This window comes from Drosophila teissieri, chromosome 3R (assembly GCF_016746235.2).
Source record: "Drosophila teissieri strain GT53w chromosome 3R, Prin_Dtei_1.1, whole genome shotgun sequence".
NCBI classification, from domain to species: Eukaryota; Metazoa; Arthropoda; class Insecta; order Diptera; family Drosophilidae; genus Drosophila; species Drosophila teissieri.
Window position 1 is genome coordinate 525,129 of NC_053032.1, and position 25,858 is coordinate 550,986.

At 39.6% G+C, this 25,858-nt stretch overlaps 1 protein-coding gene across 8 annotated transcripts in view; it reads left to right on the forward strand.

Annotated features, from left to right (window-relative positions):
- Window positions 1–25,858, forward strand: part of LOC122620870 (unconventional myosin-VIIa) — a 1,106,244-nt gene that overhangs the window by 449,406 nt on the left and 630,980 nt on the right. For 4 of the 8 annotated variants that reach the window (XM_043798541.1, XM_043798540.1, XM_043798542.1 and 1 more), the window contains exon 11: window positions 13,956–14,475. The exons of 3 other annotated variants lie outside the window; for them this stretch is intronic. In XM_043798541.1, the coding sequence (XP_043654476.1) occupies window positions 13,956–14,475 (520 nt within the window). Of the gene's footprint in view, window positions 1–13,955; window positions 14,476–25,858 lie in introns of those variants that run through there. One more of the 8 variants, XR_006326157.1, reaches the window with a different exon arrangement.

Genomic DNA, 25,858 nt, shown 5'->3' on the forward strand with positions numbered 1-25,858 from the left:
GCGTTCGAGCTAACGGCTTCGAGCATTTTGTCGGCGATCCTTGCAAGCTTGTAAAAAATCGTCTCATTCCATACGGTGAGAAGCGGACGAATGGTCTCTGGCATCTCAGTGAGGTAGCCAGGATCCGGGGCCAAACGTCGCATATTTGCCAAGATTTCCGAAGGCTTTAATCCTGTTAGACCTCCTCCTTGAAGTAGTCGTCGCAGTTTTGATTCGGGCGACTCAGCGAACTTCCGCAGCAAGCGATATTTGATTGCTGCGTACTTGTTATCTTCCGGTGGAAAAGTGACCAAATCCCTCACAGCCAAAACCACATCCAAATGCGGTGTCATTGTCCGTGTCGTCGACAATGTGGTGCAAACGGAATGATCGCTCCACTTGAGCAAACCACAGGTGCGGGTTGCTGTGTGTGAATTTTGGCGGGGCGACTCCTCTCTGTTCGCAGGAACGTTTGTCCGAAGTGACTCGAGCTGTTGTTGTAGTTCTCGAATTTGAGCGGAGAAATCTGGGTCCGAGTCCGGCATGGCGGTGGACAGATTCTCTTGATCGCTTTCGTCGTTGAAACTTAGGTGTCTTCTTTGTAAATTTCGCAAATTGTACCAGTTGTTGCGCGTTGACTTCAGTCAATGTGCGTGCACATGAATTTCACAATAGTACGAAAAATTGTTTTTAGATTTTCGCACAATTTGCGCTAGTCAGGGTCAACACTATGGCGATGTGTGCTTCGCCATTAACTTCGTTTCGCAAATTGTACCGGTTGTTGCGCGTTGACTTCAGTCAATGTGCGTGCACATGAATTTCACAATAGTACGAAAATTGTTTTTAGATTTTCGCACAATTTGCGCTATTTGGGGTCACCACCATGGCGATGTGTGTTTCGCCATTAACTTCGTTTGCGTATATATTTGATTATAATGCTTTATTATAAAAAGGCACACACAATGCGCGCGTATCAAGTCGTATAGAAAGAATGACGCTTAAATACTAAGAGTTGCCGTATCGCTTAAATCTAGTATTATTGTAGGTGACGCTACCAATATATCGATGCCGCCACAGATCTTGTAGAGTAGCACCACCTAGCGTCGAGTAGCGGCGATATCCGGTACTAACTTGCGTGACGCGGGCCCGTCAGGGGCCCAGCAATATCATACTTCCTTTCTAATTTTCTGATTTTCGACCCGAGCGGTCGCATGGCATCTTGCCGTCAACGTACGCTAAATATTTTGGCCAGAACCTGGCTTGATAGATCATATACAGCCCCCTTAGGCTACGGCAGAGTGCGCGCGAGATGCGAAGCGAAGTGAGAAGCTATGAGCAAAGCGAGAAGATGACAGAGTGAGAGCGTGGCGAGAAGCGAGCTACATTCCACACTTTTAGTTATAAATGTGAACGCGATGGATTCGGACGAATTTTTCGCATCAAGCGCAACTATAAACTTTCTATTTAAAAAAAAAACCGGCGTCCACCCCCTTAACACCAACAGAAATGAAAAAGGGGAATTCATCAATTTTTACAATGATTTACGAAACTACCCAGATAGGTTCTTTAACTATACGCGTATGTCTATTTCGACTTTTGATTATATATATTAAATAAAATTAGTAGTCGTTTGACGAAAAATTGGCCAAATTTTGTTTAAAAATTTGAAAATAAACGGTAATTAAACCACAGAATACAACAAAACAATCGTACGCTCTGAGCGAGTTGAAGCGATAAAGCTTTGCTCTCGCTTTATCGCTTGAGCTCGCAACTCGCCTCGCTCTCACTCTGACATCTTTCGATCGATTTCACTTAAAAATGCTTGCAGAGCTTAATCGCTCGTTCTTGTCCAATATTATCGCATCGCTTCGCTTCTCGCGCGCACTCTGCCGTCAGCCTTAAGGCGATCGGTAAACATATACAAGTTAATTACTTTGCTGGTAGCAAAGTAAAAAAATAAAATATATTGGAGTTCAGTTAAGAACGACTTTATTTGTATAAATCCAATTTGCAACTGAATGACCCTAAGCTGTCCCTAGCAAGCTGTGAGTCTTTGGCTGTGAGCTGCGCTGTCCTTGGTGGCAGAGGATCGGCGTCGGCTCCGTAGCTTTCCAATAGGGCACGACATCGGCTGATGTTTTGCTGGTCAAAACGGTGCAGTCTTCTTGGAATCACTTGCATTGGTGGGAGCGGAACTTGTTACCAATCAGAATCTTCGAACTCTACTTGGCAGCTCGGCGTGTGCAGGAAATTATGCAGACGCTGAGCTTGCAGATTAAAGCTTGCTTATTGGGGTTCATTGTTCTGGATTTTAACATTTTGGTTGTTAAATCTTCCCCCTCCAATTTATGCTTGTCCTCAAGCTGTCTCTAGAAGTATGGAATGTCGTTGAACTGAGGTAGCTGGTACTGTGCCTCAGTCGAAGATTGCTCGCGGGTTGTAGGTGCGAGAATCGCGGTGACTTTCGCTTCCATTCCAGGCGTGGGACCTAGTTGCAGGGTTATGCTCTTCTGCCGTTGGCTATAGATGTGGAAACCCAGGATGAGAACCAGCACAATCCCAAAGAGCGTTAGCAAAGTAATGCTGTTAACCGTTGAATGTGTTCTTATGTTGTTTATGTGCAATGCTTCAAGAGATAGAACCTTAAGTCTTTCTTTTTCTTCGGCCGTAAACTGCACAAGAGGTGCTCCGGGGGTCGAGACTGTAGGTTCCAAGTTGCTGAACTGCTGGTTGTCGATAATTATCGAGTCATTTGATAGTTGAACCAGATAGGTGCCCTCTAGGTGAAGTTCTGTGTTGTTCCAGGTTACGTTTCCATCGTAGTCGTTGAGTAGGATGATTCCATCGTCGACTTCTTCTATTTTGGGTACATGGTCGGCATTGCTAAAACTACACAGCGCTTTCTGTCCCTGAACTAACTTTGGTATACATTTTGAATTACTTATCTAATTTTCTTATCTCATATTTTTATATATTTTACGGTTTCACAAGTTTGGGGAATGCCATAGATAAGGTTTTTGAAAACAAAGATTTCTTGAAAGTGTATGATTGAATTGTTTTTTACTATGGGTTTTATAATAAGGTCTTGGTGTTGTATTTCTTCTAAGTTTGGAACTTTTACAATATACAAAAGTGTTGTTTTATTATGAAGAATTGACACATCGGAAAACTCCATTATTGGAGTTATCCATTGATAGGGTTGGCATATTATTTCTTTTAAAAATTTTCTCGATTTCAATTAGATCATCTTCATTTAATACAAGTGTGTAAACTACGTTTAATCGTGCCCATTGAATGGCATATTTAATGTTAATAATTTCTTCTTTTAAAAGGCGAATCTGGTTGTGCAAACTAACAGCCGTCTCGATACTTACTGAACTGCTTTTTTGAATAGAATTGCTGAGAGCGTTAGATACTGAAGTGAGTTTATTTATTCTTTCTTCTAATTGTTTGTTTACAATGACCTGTTGGTTATAATTGTCTGCTCTATCATAACCAGGTCATCATGATCTGGACTACTCGCTATGCATCCTGACCCTAGCCTAGTTTTTCGAGTTTTGGGAAAGGCTGTGAGTGTTCGGAATGTGTGAATAGTTGTGAATGAATGAGATAAACATTGTGAATGGTAGCGTATAATGGACTGCGTTTAAGGCTATTTTCCGTATGTTCATGTAAAATATCTAAAGCGGTTTGGATTTGGTCGAGGCTAATGAGGTGTATTAGTTTAGTTGTTGAGGTTTGTAGCTTTCCGATCCCCTTGTTCATTGTCAGTATCTGTGCGTTCGTATAGTTTGTAAGGTTCATCGTTCCACTGACATCGTTCGTAATCCATAGTAATATCCTGAAAAATTTTAGATTTTACTATGGCTTTTATGTACTGTTTTTCCCGATTCTGTTGTTACTGTAGTGTGCTTGTTTTCCTTAACTATGTCTTTCCTATATCTTGGGGAATGCTTTGAACCTAATCTAGTGTTTAGTTTTACGAATATTTCTTCTCCTGGCTGATAGCTAAGTATTTCCTTTTTCTTCTTATTGTCGTTCGTTCGGTCCATTTCCTGTTTATTTTTAAGTCTTGCAATATTGTCTTGTCTGGCTGTCTCGTATTGGTCCGGGTCTGTTGTTACTCTCCTACCGAAGAATACTTCTAATTGTCGTTTCCTTGTAACCGAATGAAAACTGTAATTGTACTCGTAAACTGCCCTTTCTAAAAGTTCTTTAAAATTTCTCTCAGTGCCCTCTTTCTTGAGGCATCTCATTATCTCTGAGAGTGTTGAATGGAATCGTTCTACCTGACCGTTAACGTTACTTTTGTATGGTGGGGCAGTATAGACTTCTATCTGTAGTTGCTCCAACATGAACTTAATTGATTGGGAACTGAAAGCTTTTTCGTTGTCCATAACGATATGTTTTGGGACTCCGAAATAAAATATAATGTCACGCAAAGGGGTTCTGATATCTTCTATCTCTTTCGAATTTATAATTCGTGCCTGTGCTAATTTAGAAAACTTATCTATTGCAGTGAGTTCTAAGTGTCGTTCTGTAGAATAAATGTCAATGTGCAATATGTGACCGGGGTATTCTGGAATAGGTGTTTCTTGAATTTCCGGATTTGGGGGGTGTCTGTCATATTTAGCTTCTTTGCAAAGTTTACATTGTTTAACTAAATGTACAATTTGTTACTTCATTCTTGGAAAATAATAGGTTTCTGCTAGTTGCTTTTGATTTTCTAGAGCGTTTCGATGTGCTCTCCGATGTATTTGAAGAATTCTTTCTTCCTGTCCAGTTTCGTCTGTCAAGTCTTCTACCCTGGATCGGGTGAATCGAGTTTTGATTCCTTTGAAGTGACTTCTCTAGGTTGTCTGTATTTTTCCCTTTATGTCTTCAGTCGTATGAATACGGAAGGGTTGAGGTGTTTTTTAGGTCTGTTATTATATCGTCCGTGGTGTATTCAAGTCGGTATATTTCATGTCTATGGAAAGTAGGAAATGGGATGGTGAACTTGTAGTCATACTTATCTGATTTATAAAAGAATATTTGATTTTTGAAACATTTATTGGGGCTTCGACACTAGGGATTTCGTTCGCCGCGTAGTTCTCTTCGGCTTTTGAAAGTGTTATAGAAATAAATGATTTAGGGTGGTTGTCTTGCGATAGAACTGCGCCGATCGCGAAATTTGAAGCATCAGTAGTTAAATGGAACTCCTTATTGAAATCTGGGTAACGGAGAATTATTTTGACACTAAGTTACTTTTAAGCTTCTTGAAAGATTCTAGAGCTTCTTTGTCTAGTGAAATTATTTTTTCTTGCTTATTTTGTCTAGCTGACATTTCATGTTGGCGTTCTGTAAAGTTTGAAAAATTTTAGCCAAGTTCTTAATATGCGTATCATCATCTATGCTAAATATGATGATATCGTCTATGTAAATAAAACATATTTTTCCAATATGTTCTCGAAGTATGTCATCTAATGTACGTTGGAAAATTGAGGGCGCATTCTTAAGACCAAATGGAAGTCGTGTAAACTCATATTTTCCGTTGTTTACGGAGAAGACGATCTTTTCTATGTCACTATTTTTTAACGATATTTGATGGAAACCACTTTTCAGATCTAAAACAGAGAATACTTTATTGTCCTTTAATTGGGTAAGTACCTCATTTATCTCGGGAATAGGGTATTTATCTGCAATGGTTATTTTATTGAGTTTGCGATAATCAATAACCATGCGATATTTTTTTCCCCTGAAGCGTCTGCCTTTTTGGGTACAATCCACACTGGTGAATTGTACGGGGACCTAGAAGGTCGAAATATACTATCTTCTAAAAGTTCTTTTATCTGTTTGTTTACTTCATCTTTCAGTGTCATTGGATACTGATAGAATTTCGAGTAAATAGGATTATCGGACGAGGTTCGGATCGTTGCCTTTACGTTTGTTCTGTAGGTCAGTTTCTGGTTTGGGTCTGCGAACAAGTCTGGAAACGACTTGAGTAATTCGCTTAGCTTGGTTTTTTGTTTGTCGGACAAGTGGAATGTTCTTGGAATAATTGTGTTGACTGCTTCCAATGTTTTTTCTTTTATGGGGATCGAGACACCATTCTTCAATATCATAATATTTTTGCTGATTTTTGTTACTGCCCCTAATTCTTTTAAACTATCGTTGCCCAAAATGGCATCGAAAGATTTCAATGTGGGCAACAGAAAAAATTTAACTTCAACATCCTGAATATTAAAAAGGTTTGCTACCTTATGATGCGTAATTACTGTGCTGCCGCCTACTGAGACAGCATTAAAAGGTGATTTATTCTGTATAGGGTTATTGACGAATTTAGGTTGGATATAATTTCGGTTTGAACCGGTGTCTATAAGTATTCTAATAAATTTGCCATTCCTCATCTTGCATACGAAGTATGGAAGAGAGGAATTCTTTATTCTTAAAAATTCAACCCAGCGTTGTCGTAGTAGTCGTAAGTGTTATTGTCAGCGTCCGCTTCATCTATCTGATCTACGTAGTCGTCCAAGTTGTCGGCAAGGTAGTTGTGGTCCTCGTACTCTGCCATAGCTTCTTCGTAGTCCGTCGTGGTCAATGGAGTCTCCGTGGGACGCGTTTCGTTTTCTTCTATTGTAATCTATATGTTAAAGTTCCTTTATCGCTTCATTCCATCTGGTATTTTACCTGGTTCAAAGCGAGGTCTGTTCATATAGCTCACCATTCTAGACTGAACACTGGGATCCACATCCATAGGTTTTTGACGAGGCAGTGGTTTTGGGGCCTGTGGTCTAGGTGGCGCTGACTGTTGTGGCGGGAATTGCCTATTCTGAAAAGGTCGAGGTGCAGCTACTGGCTGTGCAAGCTGGTAACCGAAGTTGTTCCAATTTTGTCGTGGTAAAGCGTGGAATTGGTGGTTGTCTATTGATAAATGAATTACTGCGAGGAGCAGGTGAAGGCTTTGAAGACAGATTCCTAAACTGTCTTGTCTGTCCAATGTTTGCTGCATGTTTTGCCCTGAAGTTCTGATTTTCTAACTTGAGGCAAAGATGTAATGCCGAGGGTAAGTCTACTGGTTCTTTAATTCCTAGTAGACGAGGCAAATCGCCTTGTAATCCTCGTACGAAGGTGTCTAGAGCCTTATCTCTATACATTTTCGTCATTAACAGTTCTGCTTCTCTTCCTAACCCCATACAACCGATCTTGTTTACGATTAGGGATAGGTGCTTATAAACCATTTGATGGAACTCTTCCACAGATTGGTTGGCACCCTGTATAAGCATTGTCATTTTATTAATGTGTTAATGTCGCGCTTGTCAGCATAATGCAGAGTCAGACATTTCGAAATCGCTAACCAGTTCAAAGGAGTATTGTAAGATTCTAGTGCCATGTCGGCGGGTCCTACAATTTTATTACGTATGGTATGTAAAATACCATAGTATTTCGGGGTACCCTGAAAAGCACTGTATGCATCTAAGATACGGTCTACTCCTTTCCTCCCAGAACTGAATTCGGACGGATCACCTGAAAAGTCCCGGATAGATTTAACTATATCCGGCACTCTGTCTAAATCACCTAAGTGCCCTGCATGCTCTGGGGCAATTACCTGGTCTGTTAAGTTTGCGAATTCTTCCGAAAAATTGTGGCGTCTCAAGAGACTTGGTAATTGTTGTGCTAAGATTTCGCTAATTGTAGCTGCTAGTGCAGCTCTGTCTACATTTTCAACCATGATCCTATTGTGTTCTAGTGCTTCCTGTTGTCTGACGCGTTATCTAGCCGCTTCAGCACTAAGTATCGACGGTCTTATCAGGTTGTTCACGTTAGCCATAAAACACTAAGTAAAACCGAACTACGAATGGGTCGAGTTTAAAATAGATCAAGGGAGCAAATGATGGAGCTTATTTCTAATTATGTTTGAATTGAGTTAGTAAGACCTTGTGCTTCTACTTGAAAATAATATGTTCTTGTGTCTTTTATAAATTTTATAACCAGTGGCTGGTTTTTCCTGTACTATAGAGGGTCCCTTGGGAATCGTAAAGCTGGAATTAGTTATATCACTTTTGTGATCTTTTTGTTTGTTTTATCGTTTTACGGTATTTCATTGATCACTTAAGTTTATAGGTTTTTTTTTTCAATTTGTTTGTTAGTTTTGTGTTTTTAAAATTTGGTTGGTTAAGCTTACAGTACTATGGGTATTCTTATTGATGTGGCTCCTCCCTCCGACGATCCGGATTTCATCCATTTTATCTAACGAAGACTACTTGGGATCCAGCGATGCGTACAGGGTTGAGGGGTGGTCTGTGGCCCTGCCTTCAGTCCTTGGAGTCCACCGATGGGCAAATGAACAAGTTAAGTTCGATTTGCCAGAGTGAATTTGAACGAACGAGAAATGTTAATTTTTCGTGAGTTGCGCGTTCTTGTCACTCGCGTTTTGACCGGTTGCCGCTAATGTTATTGCTAGCCGCGAACTTACAAAACGTTTTGTTGTATCGTATGCGCACCGGTCCCTGTTCGGGCGCCAGTTAATTACTTTGCTGGTAGCAAGGTAAAAAAATAAAATATATTGGAGTTCAGTTAAGAACGACTTTATTTGTATAAATTCAATTTGCAACTAAATTACCCTAAGCTATCCCTAGCAAGCTGTGAGTCTTTGGCTGTGAGCTGCGCTGCCGTTGGTGGTGTAGGTGGATCGGCGTCGGCTCCGTAGCTTTCCAATAGGCCACGACATCGGCTGATGTTTTGCTGGTCAAATCGGTGCAGTCTTCTTGGAATCACTTGCATTGGTGGGAGCGGAAGTTGTAAACATGAATCGCTATCTAAATTGAAGTAGAAAAAAAGAGCTAAGAAACATAGGCGTAATGTTCACACATAAGTCATGAAAGAATAGCAGAGGTAAGAAATGTGGAAATCAGTGAAGCATTAATATGTCCAACTAAATTATTCCGCATACGAAAGAATAGATACCGGGATAGAGTGATGATGGGGATGGGGATTATTTCTGTGCAAGCCGTTAATTTTATATTTCACCCTAACCACCAACCTATGAAAGCGCTTTTATCAGTGGATTATTCCAGGTGAGCCAAGAATAACCTATTTCTAACCTATCCGGCGTTTCAATGTATAACTAATCGTATGATCGAAATTTACATATGTGCACATTTTCTTGTTTAAGTTTAAATTAAAAACATATTCATTCTATAAAATATACAAAAGTTAAATGTTTTATGTATATACATATATATGCAATGAAGTTAAGAAATTCTCACTTTTGAATTACACAAATATTTGCACGAATCTACTAAAGTAAATAAAAACAATAAAAGCTTAATAAAATTTAAAGTTAAGAATGCATTGTTTTGTGGAATCGCGTTGGCCATGGCAGGATGCGCAATTATCATCCCCACTGATGTCCTGGGGTGTTCACTGTAAGAATTTCCCTATCAATCTTTCTGCTTTTTTACATATCTACAACTATTGTCGACTAATTTAGGTTCGTTGCCTGTTTGCACGCACAAACTTTTAGTTTGTATAGATATGAATGAGCACTAATATGGTGGAACCTCTTCAGAACACCACGACACCCTCCGAAATAGCGTGTGAAATAGCCACGTCTGACGATACTAACTCCGTGCCATTGAAACGTCAGCAGTCTCCAGAAATAACCCAAGCTAAACAAGTCTTTTTCAATTAGAGACAATCCAGGAAGAATCTTGACTTGACCGACATATAGCAGTTCGAAGAAGAAACTGGCTCCAAACAATAAATTGATGCGTTGAGCTAAAGACTAAGCGTCAATAAACGTCAATATTATATTGGATGATGATAATATTGGAGGTAGTAACAGCAGTGATGTCTAACGAGTTTATATGCGTTCGAGAAGAAAAAAATTTTTTTTTAGATATATGTATATTTATACCCGTTACTCATAGAGTAAAAGGGTATACTAGATTCGTTGAAAAGAATTTAACAGGCAGAAGGTAGCGTTTCCGACCATATATTCTTGATCAGGATCAATAGCCGAGTCGATCTGGCCATGTCCGTCCGTCTGATGAACATCGAGGTCTCAGGAACTATAAAAGCTAGAAAGTAAAGATTAAGCATACAGATTCCAGACAGACAGACGCAGCGCAAGTTTGTTTGCTGATGTTGCCACGCCCACTCTAGGCAGCTCACCTGAGTTTTAAGACTCCTCACATCTTCTCCTTCTTTTGGAAGTTTTGAAAAAGTTCCTTCGTAGCCTGACATTCTTCGCCCATTAGACCCCGTCGTTCAGCATGTCGACATGGCATCTCGAACTTCCCTGTGGCCTTTTCCAGATTCCTATTATCGACCTTGCGCCTTTTCGATCTCAGCCTTGTTGTCTCAGCCGCTATCGCTGCGCCCAGGTCACGTTCTTCTCCACCTAGTCCAGAGCGCCCCGGAGACCAACTTGCCCGCACGCCGCACCACCCCTTCGACTCCTTAATGGCTGGTTTTATTCCGCATTCAAGACTCTGGCCGCCCCGCCTCGGCACATTTTCAGGCGATACCGCTGGTAATCGAGGTCGAATAGCTTGGCCCAGCGGTCCGTCCGGCTTTGCGCCATTAGGTTAGCGGCCTCCTTGGCCAATCGGGGCAATAACTCCTCCTCCGGCACCGCGGTAGCGCCGGCTGCGTCGGTGATGCCATCGGCGGCAACGGTGGCTGCGTTAGCGGCAGTGGCGACAGTGTCTGCGGCCGGTAGTGTCGCCTGCAACGGCGGTGACGGTGTCGGTGGCTGAGGCCTCCCCCCTCTCACCACAGGTCATCCTTATCACTCTTAGAGGAGATCACCTCGGTCGCGTCCGCTGGTTCCTTCACCAGCTCCTCGTCCGAAAGATCGACGTTCGGGATCTCCTCCGGACCCTCCGGGGATGAGGAATAGGGATCCCTACTCCATCTCGCTCCTTACCGTTTTCTGATGCCGGTCTCCCGCATCTCCCGGTTGTCGTTGTTTTTGCGTGTTGCCAACTCTATTTCAAAAGACGGGCTGGAGTCGTCCTCTATGCGACAAACCCTCGGATTTCCCGTGCACCGGTAACGGAACCGGGAACGGAACTCGCCCTTCGCGTATATGCCTTCCATGGAAGGCACACCGGTGTGCGTTAGCTGTTAACAGTGCTTGCGGCCGTTTACCCTTCCGGTCTTGTTCTCGCGCTCCAAATGCCCTGTGAGCGTGAGTGACTTCTGTGCAGCTTCGATACCGCGTATCGCCTTTCCCCGCCGTCTTAGCACTCTCTCCGTCGGCGTTCGACTGTCCTTTTCTATACTAAACGTTGCCAACGCGGAATGCAATCCGAAGGCATTACTTGCCATTGAAACAGTCCCGTTCCCGATACCGTGAATGCCGTATATTTCCGATTTTTTGCTTCCTGTATCCGTCTTTTAAATCCAGGCTTTTTATGTTCGACTGTCCTTTTCTATACTAAACGTTGCCAACGCGGAATGCAATCCGAAGGCATTACTTGCCATTGAAACAGTCCCGTTCCCGATACCGTGAATGCCGTATATTTCCGATTTTTTGCTTCCTGTATCCGTCTTTTAAATCCAGGCTTTTTATGTACTCTTATGTACTAAGCGTGCTTCACAGAAATTGCATTTATATGGCGGGAATTCACGCATACCCCCCATTGCCGCGTCTTCTTGTTCGCCATCACTATTGGTGAGCTGTACGGGCTCCTTCACCCATTTTGTAGCAGTTTGTCGACCTTGGCGTTAATCTCTCCTGCATCTCAAATTTCTTTGGGTAGTAGCGCTGCTTGTCCGGTTGATCATCTTTCATCGTGATTTTGTGCACCATTGATATTCCATGCACCCTTTCTAAGTTGGCTAGTTCTGACTTTAGGAACCCCTCACCATCCTCCTCTGAGAAGTCTACCGTTCCTTCCACGATTGCTACTGAGTCTCTCGCTTGACCCGCTTTGACCCGTTGTAACTTCCGGTATTGGCACGCTGAGCCCTGCGCACTCCATCTTGTTAGATAGTCCCATCCATGTACTAGGGCGTCGCCCATCTGCCATCCGCATTTTCCCCCTAGTATGTTCGACCCTTCCCGCCGGCTGTTTGCATTATTGTCAACGCTGCCACGAGAAGCTATTTCATTAATTTTCAGTGGACTAGATTCGTTGAAAACTATGTAACAGGCAGAAGAAAGCGATTTCGACAATATAAAATATATATTCTTACACAGCATCAATCGCTGTCGATCTGTCTATGTCCGTCTGTCAGTCCGCATAAATGTTTAGATCTCAGGAAATATAAGAGCTAGAAAGTGAGATTATGCATGGAGACTCCAGAGACATAGACGCAGCGCAAGTTTATTGACCCATCTTGCCACACTTTTGACATTTTTTTCATAATTCTTTACGTTTTTGTTAATCTCTTAAATTTTTTTCTCGATTTAACAAAAATCGTTTTGCCACGCCCACTCTAACGCCCTCAAAACTGTCAAAGTTGAAATTTCTCCTTCGAACTTTCACTAGCTGAGTAGCGGGTATTAGATAGTCGGAAAATTTGACAATAGCATCCTCTCTTGTTAAAGCTATATATCCACGACTTCCCCATCTTATTCTCTGTTGTCTTGGCCAGGACAATCACGTTTAGGCACCAGATGTAACGAACTCTTATTCTTCGTTCTGCTCGCTACAAGATGCAACGGTTAGTTTAGAGAGTTTATTTGTTCGTCCTACCATATTTATGATTTGTGTGATTTCCCGACCAAGGAGAAAACAGGGTTTCAGATTTCGACAAGCCCTCGACAACGAACCCCGCGCTGGGTCAGGCGAGACCTAGGATAATATAGTGGCGGGTATCTTTGCAAACAGCCGTGTAGATTCCCGCGTTGCACTGCTCAGTGCACTGCTCACTTGCAGTGATTATACTCGTACTGCAGCTCCTTCCAAACATTTCTTTGCCACGCCTACTTTAAAACCAGCAAACCACCCTTTTGAGGAATGATTTCAGTTGTACGATATTTATTTTGCCAATTTCCATCGATTTATCAAAACGTTTTGTCCACGCCCACTCTAACCCCCACAACCGACAAAATCTGTAACACCTCCACCCACAAATGAAAAAACTCTTATGTCTTGATGTTAGTTAAAATTGGAATTGTCACTTTGCAGTTTATTGATCGAGCAAAAAAACTTGGCCGAATCACTTTATTACTTTAAAAATTTCTAAGAATATAAGATATCAAGGAGTAGCATGTTCAATAACGTGAGAGATAGTCGATCAGTGCAGCGACTTTCTGGCAGACGCTAACAGTATTCACAACTGCAAAAATGCTTTAAGCGTTATTTTGTGCACAAATTAAATAGTTGGATAATTAAATACACCCTGTGAAATATTATTTCAATATCGGTTTAAATATTATCTTATTATATAATTTTCATAAATGCAAGGCTAAATCTGAGTAAATTGACCGAAATGGGAAAGTTAAAGAATACAATTTAAAAAAAACACTTTTTTACAATATATATACTTTATGCTATATATATATGTCGGGAATTTACTTGGTTCATAAGATTTAATATTAATTATATGTCTCTCTGTGTATTCGCTATGGAAATAAATGAGGATAAAAAGGAATGAAAAGAGAGAGAGAGCGCTCTATTGAGAGAGAGCGTGTATGAGAGTTTCTGTATAAGAGCGCTGTGGGGAAGGAGAACCAAAATCCCTGCTGAGCGTGGCGCAATGCGAGGTGAGGAGGAAGAAGAAACAAGAAGAGGAAAGACAGTTCGAATTAGCCTCCGAAAAGAACAGAAGTAACTATTGCGACTCGCTGCGCGACAGTGAAATAAATTATCAAACATGAACAACGCTAATGAAAATCCATCTCCGACATATACTATACATATATATACTATTTTCTATATGTTTCATACCTCCCACCGAATCTAGGAAACCATTTGACACCACAAGTAAGATGTAAAAATAGCACGTATATTTAATGAACCATAATTTGCTCTTTTCAGGTATGTTCGTTGCATAAAACCTAACTTACAAAAGAGACCAAACAACTATGACAGCTCTTTAGTTCTCGACCAATTAAAATATCTTGGAGTTGTAGATATAATTCGAATAAGAAGAGAGGGATTTCCAATACATTTAAGCTATAAAGACTTTATCGTTAGATATAAATGTCTTATGAAATATAAATCATTTGAAAATCCAGAAAAATATTTAACAAATATTTTTCAAATAAGTGGCATGCCTCCTACGGAATGGCAAATAGGAAAAACTAAAATATTTTTACGCAATGCAATATATGAACTATTGGAGACCAATCGAAAAGATACAATTTATAAAAATGCCATTATTATTCAAAAATACTGGAATAGATATTGTTGCCAAAAATCGTTTATACGCAATAAACAGGCTGTTCTAAAAATACAGCATGCGTATAGAGGCTGGAGATTAAGAATTCGTTTTATGAGAATGCGGCGTAGTGCTATTGTCATACAAAGTCGACTACGTGGAGTTTTTGCTAGAGAGGTAAGACTATTTATAAAAATTATTTCGTAATTACTAAAACAAAAACAGTAACGTATAAATAATTGTATATGTGGGGGATTTATATCTCATTTTTTTTGCCTTTCTGCCACGCCAGCGCGAAAAACACATTAGGCCTTTCCAATAATACAACCCTATGTAGCATACAACCTGCAATGTTAATTGCGTGATCTTGCCGAGCTCATGGGGTGTGTATTCAAGGATAGTCGCACGTGCTGTTAATTTTTTTTTGCTCTAGGGTAGCTGTGTAATTTTACTGAGCAGATGTTCGAGTTTAGTTGTTGCCCGACCATAATCACCACGTTCCAAATAAAAATGCGTTGGCGATCACAAAAATAACTACCGACCGGACAACTACTTAATTTTCTCCCCTCCCATTCGATGTAGGACTCGCAAATATTTAGTTTTAGTCTTTAATTTTTCAATATCAGACAATTTAATTATCTTCGATTCGTATAGCTGCTTTTTTTTATAAAAATTAAAAATAATAATAGAAAGTGCTAATGTGAAATAGATAATTATAATTTTAATAGGTATATATGTAAGCATAAAATTAAAATTCGTATTTTGTTTTTCTAAGTGTAAACCTATAAATATATATACTTTATATACTAATGTGTGTGCAAAAGAAAAGTAATAATAATAAACACCAGTGGATTTAAAAAAATTTTAGGAAATGTATTATCTATTATATCATATTTTAATATTTATACCTGTAGAGTAAAAGGGTATACTAGATTCGTTGAAAAGTATGTAACAGGCAGAAGGAAGCGTTTCCGACCATAGAAAGTATATATATTCTTGATCAGGATCAATAGCCGAGTCGATCTGGGCATGTCCGTCTGTCCGTCCGTATGAACGTCGAGACCTCAGGAACTATAAAAGCTAGAATGCTGAGATTCAGCATGCAGACTCCAGAGACATAGAAGCAGCGCAAGTTTGTCGATTCACCCACTGCCCACAAACCGCCCCACACTTTTGAAAAATATTTTGATATTTTTTCATTTTTGTATTAGTCTTGTAAATTTCTATTAATTTGCCACAAAACTTTTTGCCACGCCCACTTTAATGCCCACAAACCGCCAAAATTTGTCAGTGTGAAGACTCTCCTGCACACTTCCACTAGCTATCAGATAGTCGGGGAATTCGACTATAGCGTTCTCTCTTGTTTTTTTATTTATTATAATTTATTTTTTGTTTTGTTAGTTAACTTGTTTATTTTCTCCATAATAATTTTTCTTCTAATCTTATATTTATTGTCATAAAAAATGATATCTGCACCGTCTCTATTTTTTTCACTTTTCTTTAGACACCTCGCATTAACCCTTAATTTAAATTCACACAAATTTGGTGATTTGAAAGTTGAGATAAAGCATATTGACTCCAGTGATATAGACGCAGCGCAAGTTTGTTGACCCATGTTTCCATGCCCAATCTAACGACCACACCTCGCCCAAAGCGAAAAAAATGTTTTAATATTTTTTCACTTATTTGTTAGTCTTGTAAATTTCTCTCGATTTGCTAATAAACTTTTTGCCACGCCCACTCTAACGCCCACAAACCACCTTACCACCTTACAACGTTGTCACTAACGACTCGTGACAAAGGCACGCACCGCTATCGATAGACCACCGCTGACATCCGTACCACGGCGCACGAACGATCAGGGTCGGAGCGATAGCCGATCGATAACTTATCGATCATTCAACTACTCGATTGCCGAGGACCCGCTTCCTGGCCCGCCGGTGCGTCGAGTCCTCAATCACCAGCAAGCGGAACCCGAAGGGCCCCACCCGCGGGTATACCCCGGAGGAGGGTATACCCACCGCACTAGCCGAGCGGATAGCGCTTACTGGAGGAGGAGGGAGGCCGGCGATACTCCGTGAGGATATCCCGTGACGGCCTCCACGTAAGAGTCGCACACCATACCCGAGGAAGGGATGGGGTGTGAGGACCCCTTTTGGGCCCCTCACCATATTGGTAGATTCAATTGGTAGGTTTAATTGGTAGGTTTAGTTGGTAGATTTAATTGGTAGGTTTAATTGGTAGGTTTAATCGGTTGGTTTAGTTGGTAGGTTTAAATTGGTAGAATTGGGGATTAGGATTAATTGGTAGAGAGAGTTGTTACTAGAATAGGTTTGGGATTAAGGGTAGTCTATAAGCTAGAATTAGAGAAATAAGAAAGACCCATGAAGGGCACCTAAAATAAGAACCCCCACACACACACCCTACCGCGCCACAGCAACAGGCCCACACACACACACGGGCCCAGCAACATCAACACCCGCAACACGGGCCCAGCAACATAGCATCATCAGGCCCGCAACATAAGCGGCCAAACCCAGCAACTCGGGGCCAACAACATCGGCAGAGCCCACAGCGGCAGAGCCAACCGACGCAACACAAAACAACATCGGCAGACCCCCCCGACGCAACACATGGCACTATCAGCAGAGCCCACAGCGACAGAGCCGAAGCGGCGCAACCAGCCGAGCCACGATCGGCCGATGCACATGCTAAGCCGGCAAGCCAAAGCCCGACGCCGCCACGTGGTTTTCCACCTTGAGTCGGCCGAAGGCGACAACGCTTGTGCGGGCAGAGCGATCGGCGGCAGAGACGAGCTACTGGACGAAACGCTGCTGCATATCTCCTCGCGGAGTTATGTCGTTCGAAACGTCATATCTCTGCGCGGAATAATGTCGTTACCAAACGTTTTAGCGACATACATAGACATAGTATGTATGTACAACAATATTTATGTGAATACGTATGTTTGAATGTATGTGTATTATTAGAACCCTTCAGTACCAGTCCCAAAGGATAACCAAAGGACTCTCTAGGTTTTCTCCAGGAATCCTCGAGGAGTCCCGAGGAAATTTCCATACACATCGGCGAGGAATTTTCATACAACAGGCGTTCGTGGCGAGGAATTTGAACTACCCGAGGACTACCCTAGGAATTTCTACGGAATTTATCGGGAATTTCTGGGGAATATCGAAAAATAAGCAAGGTCTCTTGCCGAGGAAGACTAGAGGAGTTCCTGAGAAATTCGAGAGGAATAACTGGGGAATCCCTTTAGTATTTCTTAGGAATTCCTCGGAATTGCAAAAGAAAAGGGGTGACCGAAAACGAAAATTTTAACAGGCACGCAGGGTATACTCGACCGTAATAGTCCCGTGTAAAAAGAATTACATAGGCAAATAATTACACACGGACGCATTGGCATTCCCTATAGCGACAGTTTCATTTCTATCAAAATTTAAAATCCTTAAAACAACAAATAAATATTAAATATACACTTAAAAATATAAAAAATATCCCACCAATTATTAGAACGGTATTCAGAAGTCTATACATAGCGTTTTTTTCTCTACTCTGATTTTGTCCCCTCTTATCTCTCACTCTCTTTTTCGGTCACTGCTCTGAACTACTTCGAAAAAAAAACAACAAATATGAACTTCGAACATAGGCAGCAGCAAATCCATGACAAAATTTGACTTGACTTCGGTAACTTCTCTTGTACTATTTATTGAGAGTTTGGGAATTTTCATTAATTTCGTTGTGTACAACAATTTGATACCAACAGGTGCAACATATGTTTACATGGTTACATGGGCGCAACAAAACCGATTTGGTGCTTTCAAAACATACTATGCACGGATTTTGTTGAACAAATGATGAATCGGACCACTGGCTTAAATTAGAAGAATTGGAGGAAAGAGATGATGATGATGATGAGGACTTAAGTTCGGACGACATTTCGGAAAAAATTTTTTGCGTATCCACACTATTTAAAATGTCTTGTTTAGAGAACTTTTCGATCAGAAAAACTGTGCGTGTCAAAAATCCTTGGATGTCGATTTCTCCTCCATCAAAGATTTGCATGGCATCCATAATGGTTTGAGCGCGGCCCTGCAAAATTAATTAGTGTTAAAACATTCAATTTCAATCAATTTAATTGCATATTGTATAAACAATTGCCAAATCCACCGTTTTGAAAAAATATAGCGAATTTGCGGCTTTACTCATACTATGCATCAATTAAAAATTTAACAAATTTGAAAGAATTACCTTTTGCTCCAATTTTCGTTGCCCAAATTTCGACATTTTTTGTTTTTGGGTCCTTTCTGTATACAAATATAATTAATTAAATTAAAACGAAAACAAGAGAGAACGCTATAGTCGAGTTCTCCGACTATCTGACACCTGTTACTCAGATGGTGGAAGTGCATAGGAGAAATTTTAACAATGACAGTTTTTGGCGGTTTGTGGGCGTTATAGTGGGCGTGGCAAAAAATGTTTTGGCAAATTTATAGAAATTTGCAAAACGAATACAAAAATGATATAATATAAAAACATTTTTCAAAAGTGTGGGCGTGGCAGCTTTGGGCGGTTGGTGGGCGTTAGAGTGGGCGTGGCAAAAAGTTTTTCTGCAGATCGATAGAAATTTACAATAAATAGTTTTTTGCCAAATCGATAGAAATTTACAAGACTAATGCAAAAATAAAAAAAAATTAAAACATTCGTGGCAAAAAGTATCAACAAACTTGCGCTGCGTCTATGTCTCTGGAGTATGTATTCTTAATCTCAACTTTCTAGCTTTAGTAGTTTCTGAGATCTCGACGTTCATACGGACGGACAGTCGGACGGACATGGCCAGATCGACTCGGCTAGACTCAAGAATATACATATGTACATAATTTATATGGTCGGAAACCCCTCCTTCTGCCTGTTACATACTTTTCAACGAGTCTAGTATACCCTTTTACTCTACAAGTAACGGGGTAAGTTTGACGGAACACTGTTCCCGTGTTTTTCTATATTTTTTATATATGCATATATTCTCGTGCCAATTTTATTTTCAGACGATCACTAATCGTACATTTTTGTAATAATGATAACCAAAGGATGTCCGGTATAAAAGAAAATATTTTATTGTTAGCCTCGTCCAGGCAATATATATATTATATTTATATATTACATATATTATATATATATTTCATTTATAGACTTTAAATGTTCAATGTTCAATATTGTTTAAATAAAAATAACTTTTCAGCGGCGAGTATCCGCCTTGTTTTTGTTATGCAAAGACAAGAGCCCTCAGAGCGAGGTTTGTAGTCGTGAACAGCCAAAAATTTTTTTGACGTGCGCACCGTTGCCCGGTGATGAATTTGATACTCCCCGCTAAAAACAAATTATGGTCAACTTCTTATAATCTTTGTATGCTAGCCTTTAGTTTTACACATTTAATTACGCATGGCACTAGCCAACAATTTATTAATCAATAAAATTAAGATATTATTTTAACTACAACAAAATGAGGAGGTAAGCATTTCCAAAAAAGGGGTGCTGAAGCGAGAAGTGGAGTAGGTCAATGACGATGACGTTTGACGGACAACCTTGACAAAGGGGATCGTATTGCGCGGCCCGCGACTGTCCATCAGGCATGCGGACGGATGATCGTTTTACGATAAAGCTACTGCTTGTGGGGCAGTGAGGACTGCTGACTGACGAAGACTGTTGGAGAGGTGAGGGGCTTACTAACTTCCCACGACCCAAAATCGACGAGCTTACGCTGGCAACATGGTGCCTGAACATCGGATACCCCTCCCTCGACCATAGTCCTTACCCAGGACACGGGCACTAATACGCCGACGTAACACACTATTTGCAAACCCGAAATCAAATGGTTGCAGTTGCAAAGTAAAAACTAAGATCAGCACGTTTACTCGGTAAAAAATGAAGAATGCAATCTTTTCTACATTTGATTTCAGGTTTCAAGAAAATCGACTACGAAAGCATAAAATTACTCTTTAATGATGAGCTCAATCACAATTTTTGATAAATTATTATATCTTAGTTATGTATGTGTCAAAATTACACTTTCGTCTTTGTCCGCCATAATGTTAGCGATAATGTTTCGATCGCAATGAAGCTCTACGCACAACTGAACTGTGTCGCACATCTCTTCTACGTGTTTATCACACGTGCATTGAACCACACTCGGCGTCAGCCGCTGGCGCCGCGCTATAGCGGTTCTTCCCAATACTACAAAATACAGGCGACCAATAACTGCGAAAATAGAGGCTGATGCAATATTTCCATTATGATGAAATACACTAAAAGTATACCCATACACTAACACATGGAAAAGTATACTCCGACACGGCCATCCTGACCATTACACGACCGCGTAAATTATTACCAACAATGATTTGTTCTTTATAACTTTAATGCAACAAAACCATTTTCAAATCACACTTTCATTAACAAATTTAATTTCACATTTTAATATCATTCTTAGAGTAATACAAACTTTTTAACATAATTCAATCATTACAATATCTAATGCGCCACACGCCATGATCAAAACAATTGTTTTGCACTTGTGCTTACATTATTATTATAAATTTCTGTAGTGTCACTTGCTAAAGCTTATATTTTAATCATTTCATTACTGTCTCTTTCAACAGTTTCATTTTCCATCTTGTGACGTTCACTGTCTCATTCAACAGTTTCATTTTCAATCTCTTCATTTAAATTCTTTTTACATTTTTCTATACTTGCCAATCTGGCATTTTTCTTATATCATCGTGAGCATATTTATATTTTCTATTGTTCGTCAACGACCTGAGTATATATCTATCCCCATCCAACAATTCAGTTATTTCAAAAGGCCCTCTAAACTTCGGACTTAACCCTGCTTTGATAACCTACGTCTGAGAGACGTGTGCTTCTTAATATTTTCGCTCTCTCTCGAGAGAGTGTTTTTTGAGCACGCTAATTTTTTAGTTTTGCTCAGTCGTGTTCTGCAGCTTGTCGGTGGTGGTCATCAAATTGTGGTAAGTTCTTTGCTTTCGGAGTTTTGACTATTGCATACTTATATGACTTCTAAACTCCACGTAAATTTTTTTTTTTTTAGTTTGCTTTTGTTTTTTCCTGAATTAAATCAAGTATAATGGATCGAAAGAAATGCTTAGATGATACACAAATTGCTGCACTTTTGCAAGGGCTTACGGACGATTCAGAATTGTCGGATATAAACAGTGAGTCGGGAGATGAAGTATTTGAAGACGATGTTCAGAGCGACGTAGAAGATGTTGAAGTTGAACAATCCGTTGAAATTTCAAATTTGTGTGAAGACGAACAAGCAACATATACTGATTGTCACGTGTCTTCGAAAAGTCGTATACGAACGTTCTCTGTGCCTAACATAAGATCCAAAAATAAGTACTGCTGGAGTACTTCAAAAGGAAAAGATACTGGCAAAGTTAGTGCTATAAATATTGTTCGAACGGCAAGAGGTCCTACTAGGGCATGCAATTACTATTAGGGCCGCTCTCATGTTTTAACTTGTTCTTTACCGATGCTATAATTCTTGAATTAGTAACATTGACAAATGCGGAAATAGGCTTGAATCGGAAAAGCAATATGACCAAAGCCACTTTTGGAGACACAAATATACATGAAATCCGTGGAAAAACGATTGCAGACTCCTAGTTTAAGTAACGTATTGAAACGCAATATTCAAAACGCATTGCCTGAAAAGCTCGAAAACGCCAATAAAGAAAAAAGAGAAGAGCCGGAACCGAAAAAAAAGAGATATTGTTTTTATTGTCCCTCTAAAATAAGGCGCATGTCGAAAATGGTGTGCGTTAAATGCAATAAGCCTATATGCGGCGAACACAAAAGTGATTTGTGCAAAACTTGTACTTAAATTGAAAATATTTCCAAACTTTTTTTAAATTTCTTAAATTTCATATATATATATAAGCTAGAACAGCAAGAAAAATATGTTAATTTTATTTGTTAAGAAAACTACAGTTCCTATGAAAAAAGACTTAGTTATTTTTGTTTATTTTTTAAGAAAAATGAATTTGTTAATTTTTTGTTTTTTAATAAAATTAAGTTCTGAAATAAATGTTTTTAAATTCTAAGGAAATAAATTAAGAAACAATGTAAGTACAAAAATGGTGAATAAATGGATCAAAATGCTTTTTAAATAATGAAAAACATTGACTCGGAGACGTATGGTTATCTTTTACGCACCTCCTAGGAGGGTTATCAAAGCAGGGTTAACTTTGTTTGATGCCTTTCTTCATTTTTTACAACACGAAATCCCCAACTTGACATCCAACAACTTTGGCTTTTCCTTTATTAAATTGCGCCTTGTTATATGCTGCTGCAGCTGAAATATTGCGAACTGCCTGTGATCTTACTTCTGCCAAATCAATCTCATCTACCGTATCGCAAGGAGGAAGCAACCCCAACGGGCAACCGACTTTGCCAATAAACAGTTCTAAAGGACTTGCCTTGGTTGCCAATGCATCTTGCCAAGAGCGGCTGCTAGTCTCAACTGCAGTCAATAAGTTTTTTAAGGTGCTCATAATGCGTTCGACTTGCCCATTAGCTCTACTAGCACGAGTCGCAATCAAATGCAAATTTATTTTCTGTTGATCACAAAACTCACTAAATCTAGTACTGAAAAAACACCTGATCTGCTAAATTGCGATTTGGCACTCCAAACAAAGATATAGCCGTCGACATGGCTTTTATGCAATTCTCAGCGTCAATCTTAATAGTGTTGGTTAGATAAACAAATTTAGTAAAGGCATCTACTTGGAAGATTATATACTCTTTCTGATCAGCCTTGCTGATCAATATGAACGGTGTGCCAAGGTATATTTACTTTTGGTATTGGATGAAGGCTATCTTGAATTTTGCCTGAAGAAGTCTTTGACATTTTACAAGTAATGCAGTTTTTAACGAACTTTCGAATATATTTAGACATGTTCTCAAACTAGTAAAAGTCATAGGGGTTATCTAATGTGATTTATAACTTATCATGACTTATCATGAATTTGATTTATAACAGACCATCTAAATGATCTTGGAACAATTGATAAGTAACTACCGTTCTACCGTTTCGCTGAATTTTCCGATATAATATTCCCCCTCTCAATTCATAAATTTTTGCAACATCCGCAGGAAGAGAATAATCTTTCAATTTATTTACGATATTAACTATTCTGACGCTGTTCAGCCGAAAGCCAATTACTGGATATTTCTGCTAGATTAACTCTTTTTTCAGGAATATTGCACTTTGTAGCAACTACATCAGCTGAAGTCAAATTTCTCGAAAACAAGTCAACATGTGCCATTCGTTTACCTTCTCTATATTGCAAGTCAAATGTAAACGACTGTAAATAAGTCCACCATCCTTGTACCCTGGGAGATAGGTCAAGTTTGGACCTTGATGCTTTAAGGGAGTTACAGTCCGTAAAGACAACCAAATTTCTACCCAGTAAATAATGCCGAAAATGTTTTACAGCCAAAACAACGGCAAGAGTTTCCAATTCATAAGAATGGTATCGTGACTCGAAAAGTGAAGCAGCCTTACTAAAATATTCGACCACATGAGGCCTATTATTGATTTTGTGTAATAAGATCGCACCGTATCCACGAGAACTTGCATCTGTATGCAACTCTATTGGGTGTCGCGGGTCAAATATTACTAAAACTGGCTTTTGTGTAAGGATAGAGATAATCCTTTGTCTAATTTGTTCATGCTCTGCATTCCAAATAAATTCATTCCTTTCCGAAGTCAAAAGATATAGCGGCTTCATAAAGCAAGAAAATCCCTGCATAAATTGTCTAAAATAAGACGCTAATCCTATAAATTATCGTAAAGCAGAGACATTTTTTTAAATTGAATGTAAATCCAGCCTTGGTAAGACAATCAAGAGTTATCTGTAACCTTTCTAAGGTCTCACTTTTTGTTGAAGCAGCCACCCTTACTTCATCCATATAACAGACAATAAATGTACACTCTACCGAATCTACATGCAAGGGAATTGGGTAATATCCACTTGCCATGTCTAAGCATGTAAAATATTTCGCTCCATGAAGTCTAGCTATCTGATTTGATATAAGAGGCAAAGGATATCTATCAGAGACCGTATTTGAATTTAATTCTCGGTAATCAACGCACAAACGATGAAAACCGTCCTTTTTGTTAACTAACATTATGGGACTTGCATAGGGTGAGCAGCTCGGTTTTATAATCTTACACTCCAATAGCTCCTTAATTTTCTCACGCACTAATTCTTTTTCATTTGGACTAAGCCTATATGGTCTTCTTTGAACAATTCTATTTGGGTCTACCAATTTAATTTTCATTTCTCCTGAGCTAACTCTAGACAAAAGAGTTAATAAAAGATTTTGAGTACTTTCCCATTAGACTTTTTAATTTGTTTAGATCTTCACCAACAAGATCAGTATTTAACTAACAAAGATTTTCATCATTTGAACAATAGTTTACAGTTTTTGATCTGACGATTTCAAATTGGCCAGGTGATAATACTACATTAAATCCTGAGAACAACACTTCTCGACCAATAATGATATCATTTCTTAAATGCACATCGTCCAAAACATGAAACAATATCTCAATACAATAGTTGTTAATTTTTACGTTGCTAAGTATTTGTAATGTGCTACAAATACTACCTTTGCCAATACCTTTCAACAACACTACATTGTTAATTCTATTACCAATAAATTTATTACTTAGCTTTTGTTTAATTAAAGAAAATTCCGCTCCAGAATCAAAAGTTATTGGAAATGTCTCGCACTGATGAACCATCTTTGGTTCAACAACTTCACAAAGCCGTTTCACCTGATGCGTGCATTTTTCTTTCTTTGGTTTACTGCAATATGTTGAAATATGGCCACGTTCACCACAGTTAAAACAGGTTACATCCGATTTTTGATGTTGACTAACTGCGCTCCTTTCGTTGCTGTCCTTAGCACGATATGAACGATTTGGATGCTGTTTAGTTCTGCATTCGATCATCTTGTGGCCTAGTTTTCCACAGAAATGACATCTTGTTGTTGAAAGTTTATGACGCTTTATTTCAGACGGACCCGCTTCTTCTTGCACAGTTTTCTTCCTTTTGTTGAAGGTAAATGCTTTAAGTTCCGTTTGCAATTCAATTGAAGTAAATGTCAATCGCTGCAATCTGCTATCCACATGTGCCATCTTAGCAAGCGTTACAGAAGCTGCAATTTCCTCCACATTCATATCACGCCATTTCGTAATAAGTGACGTCATCATGCGACTAGCATAATTGGGAAGGCATTCACCGTCAGTCGGACAATCTGCCAGCATTGCCAAAAATATAGCCGCTGAGGTTTCCGCTCTGGCAAAACGCTGAACGAAAAGTTCTTTAAATTCGGCCCAAGTTATGCCAGGATAACATATTTGAGCAAGCCACTGCGAAGCACTACCTTCCATTGCTGCACTCAAAGCCATCACCAACGCGCTGCCTTTTATGGTGTTTTCTGTTAAAATTATGTCAAC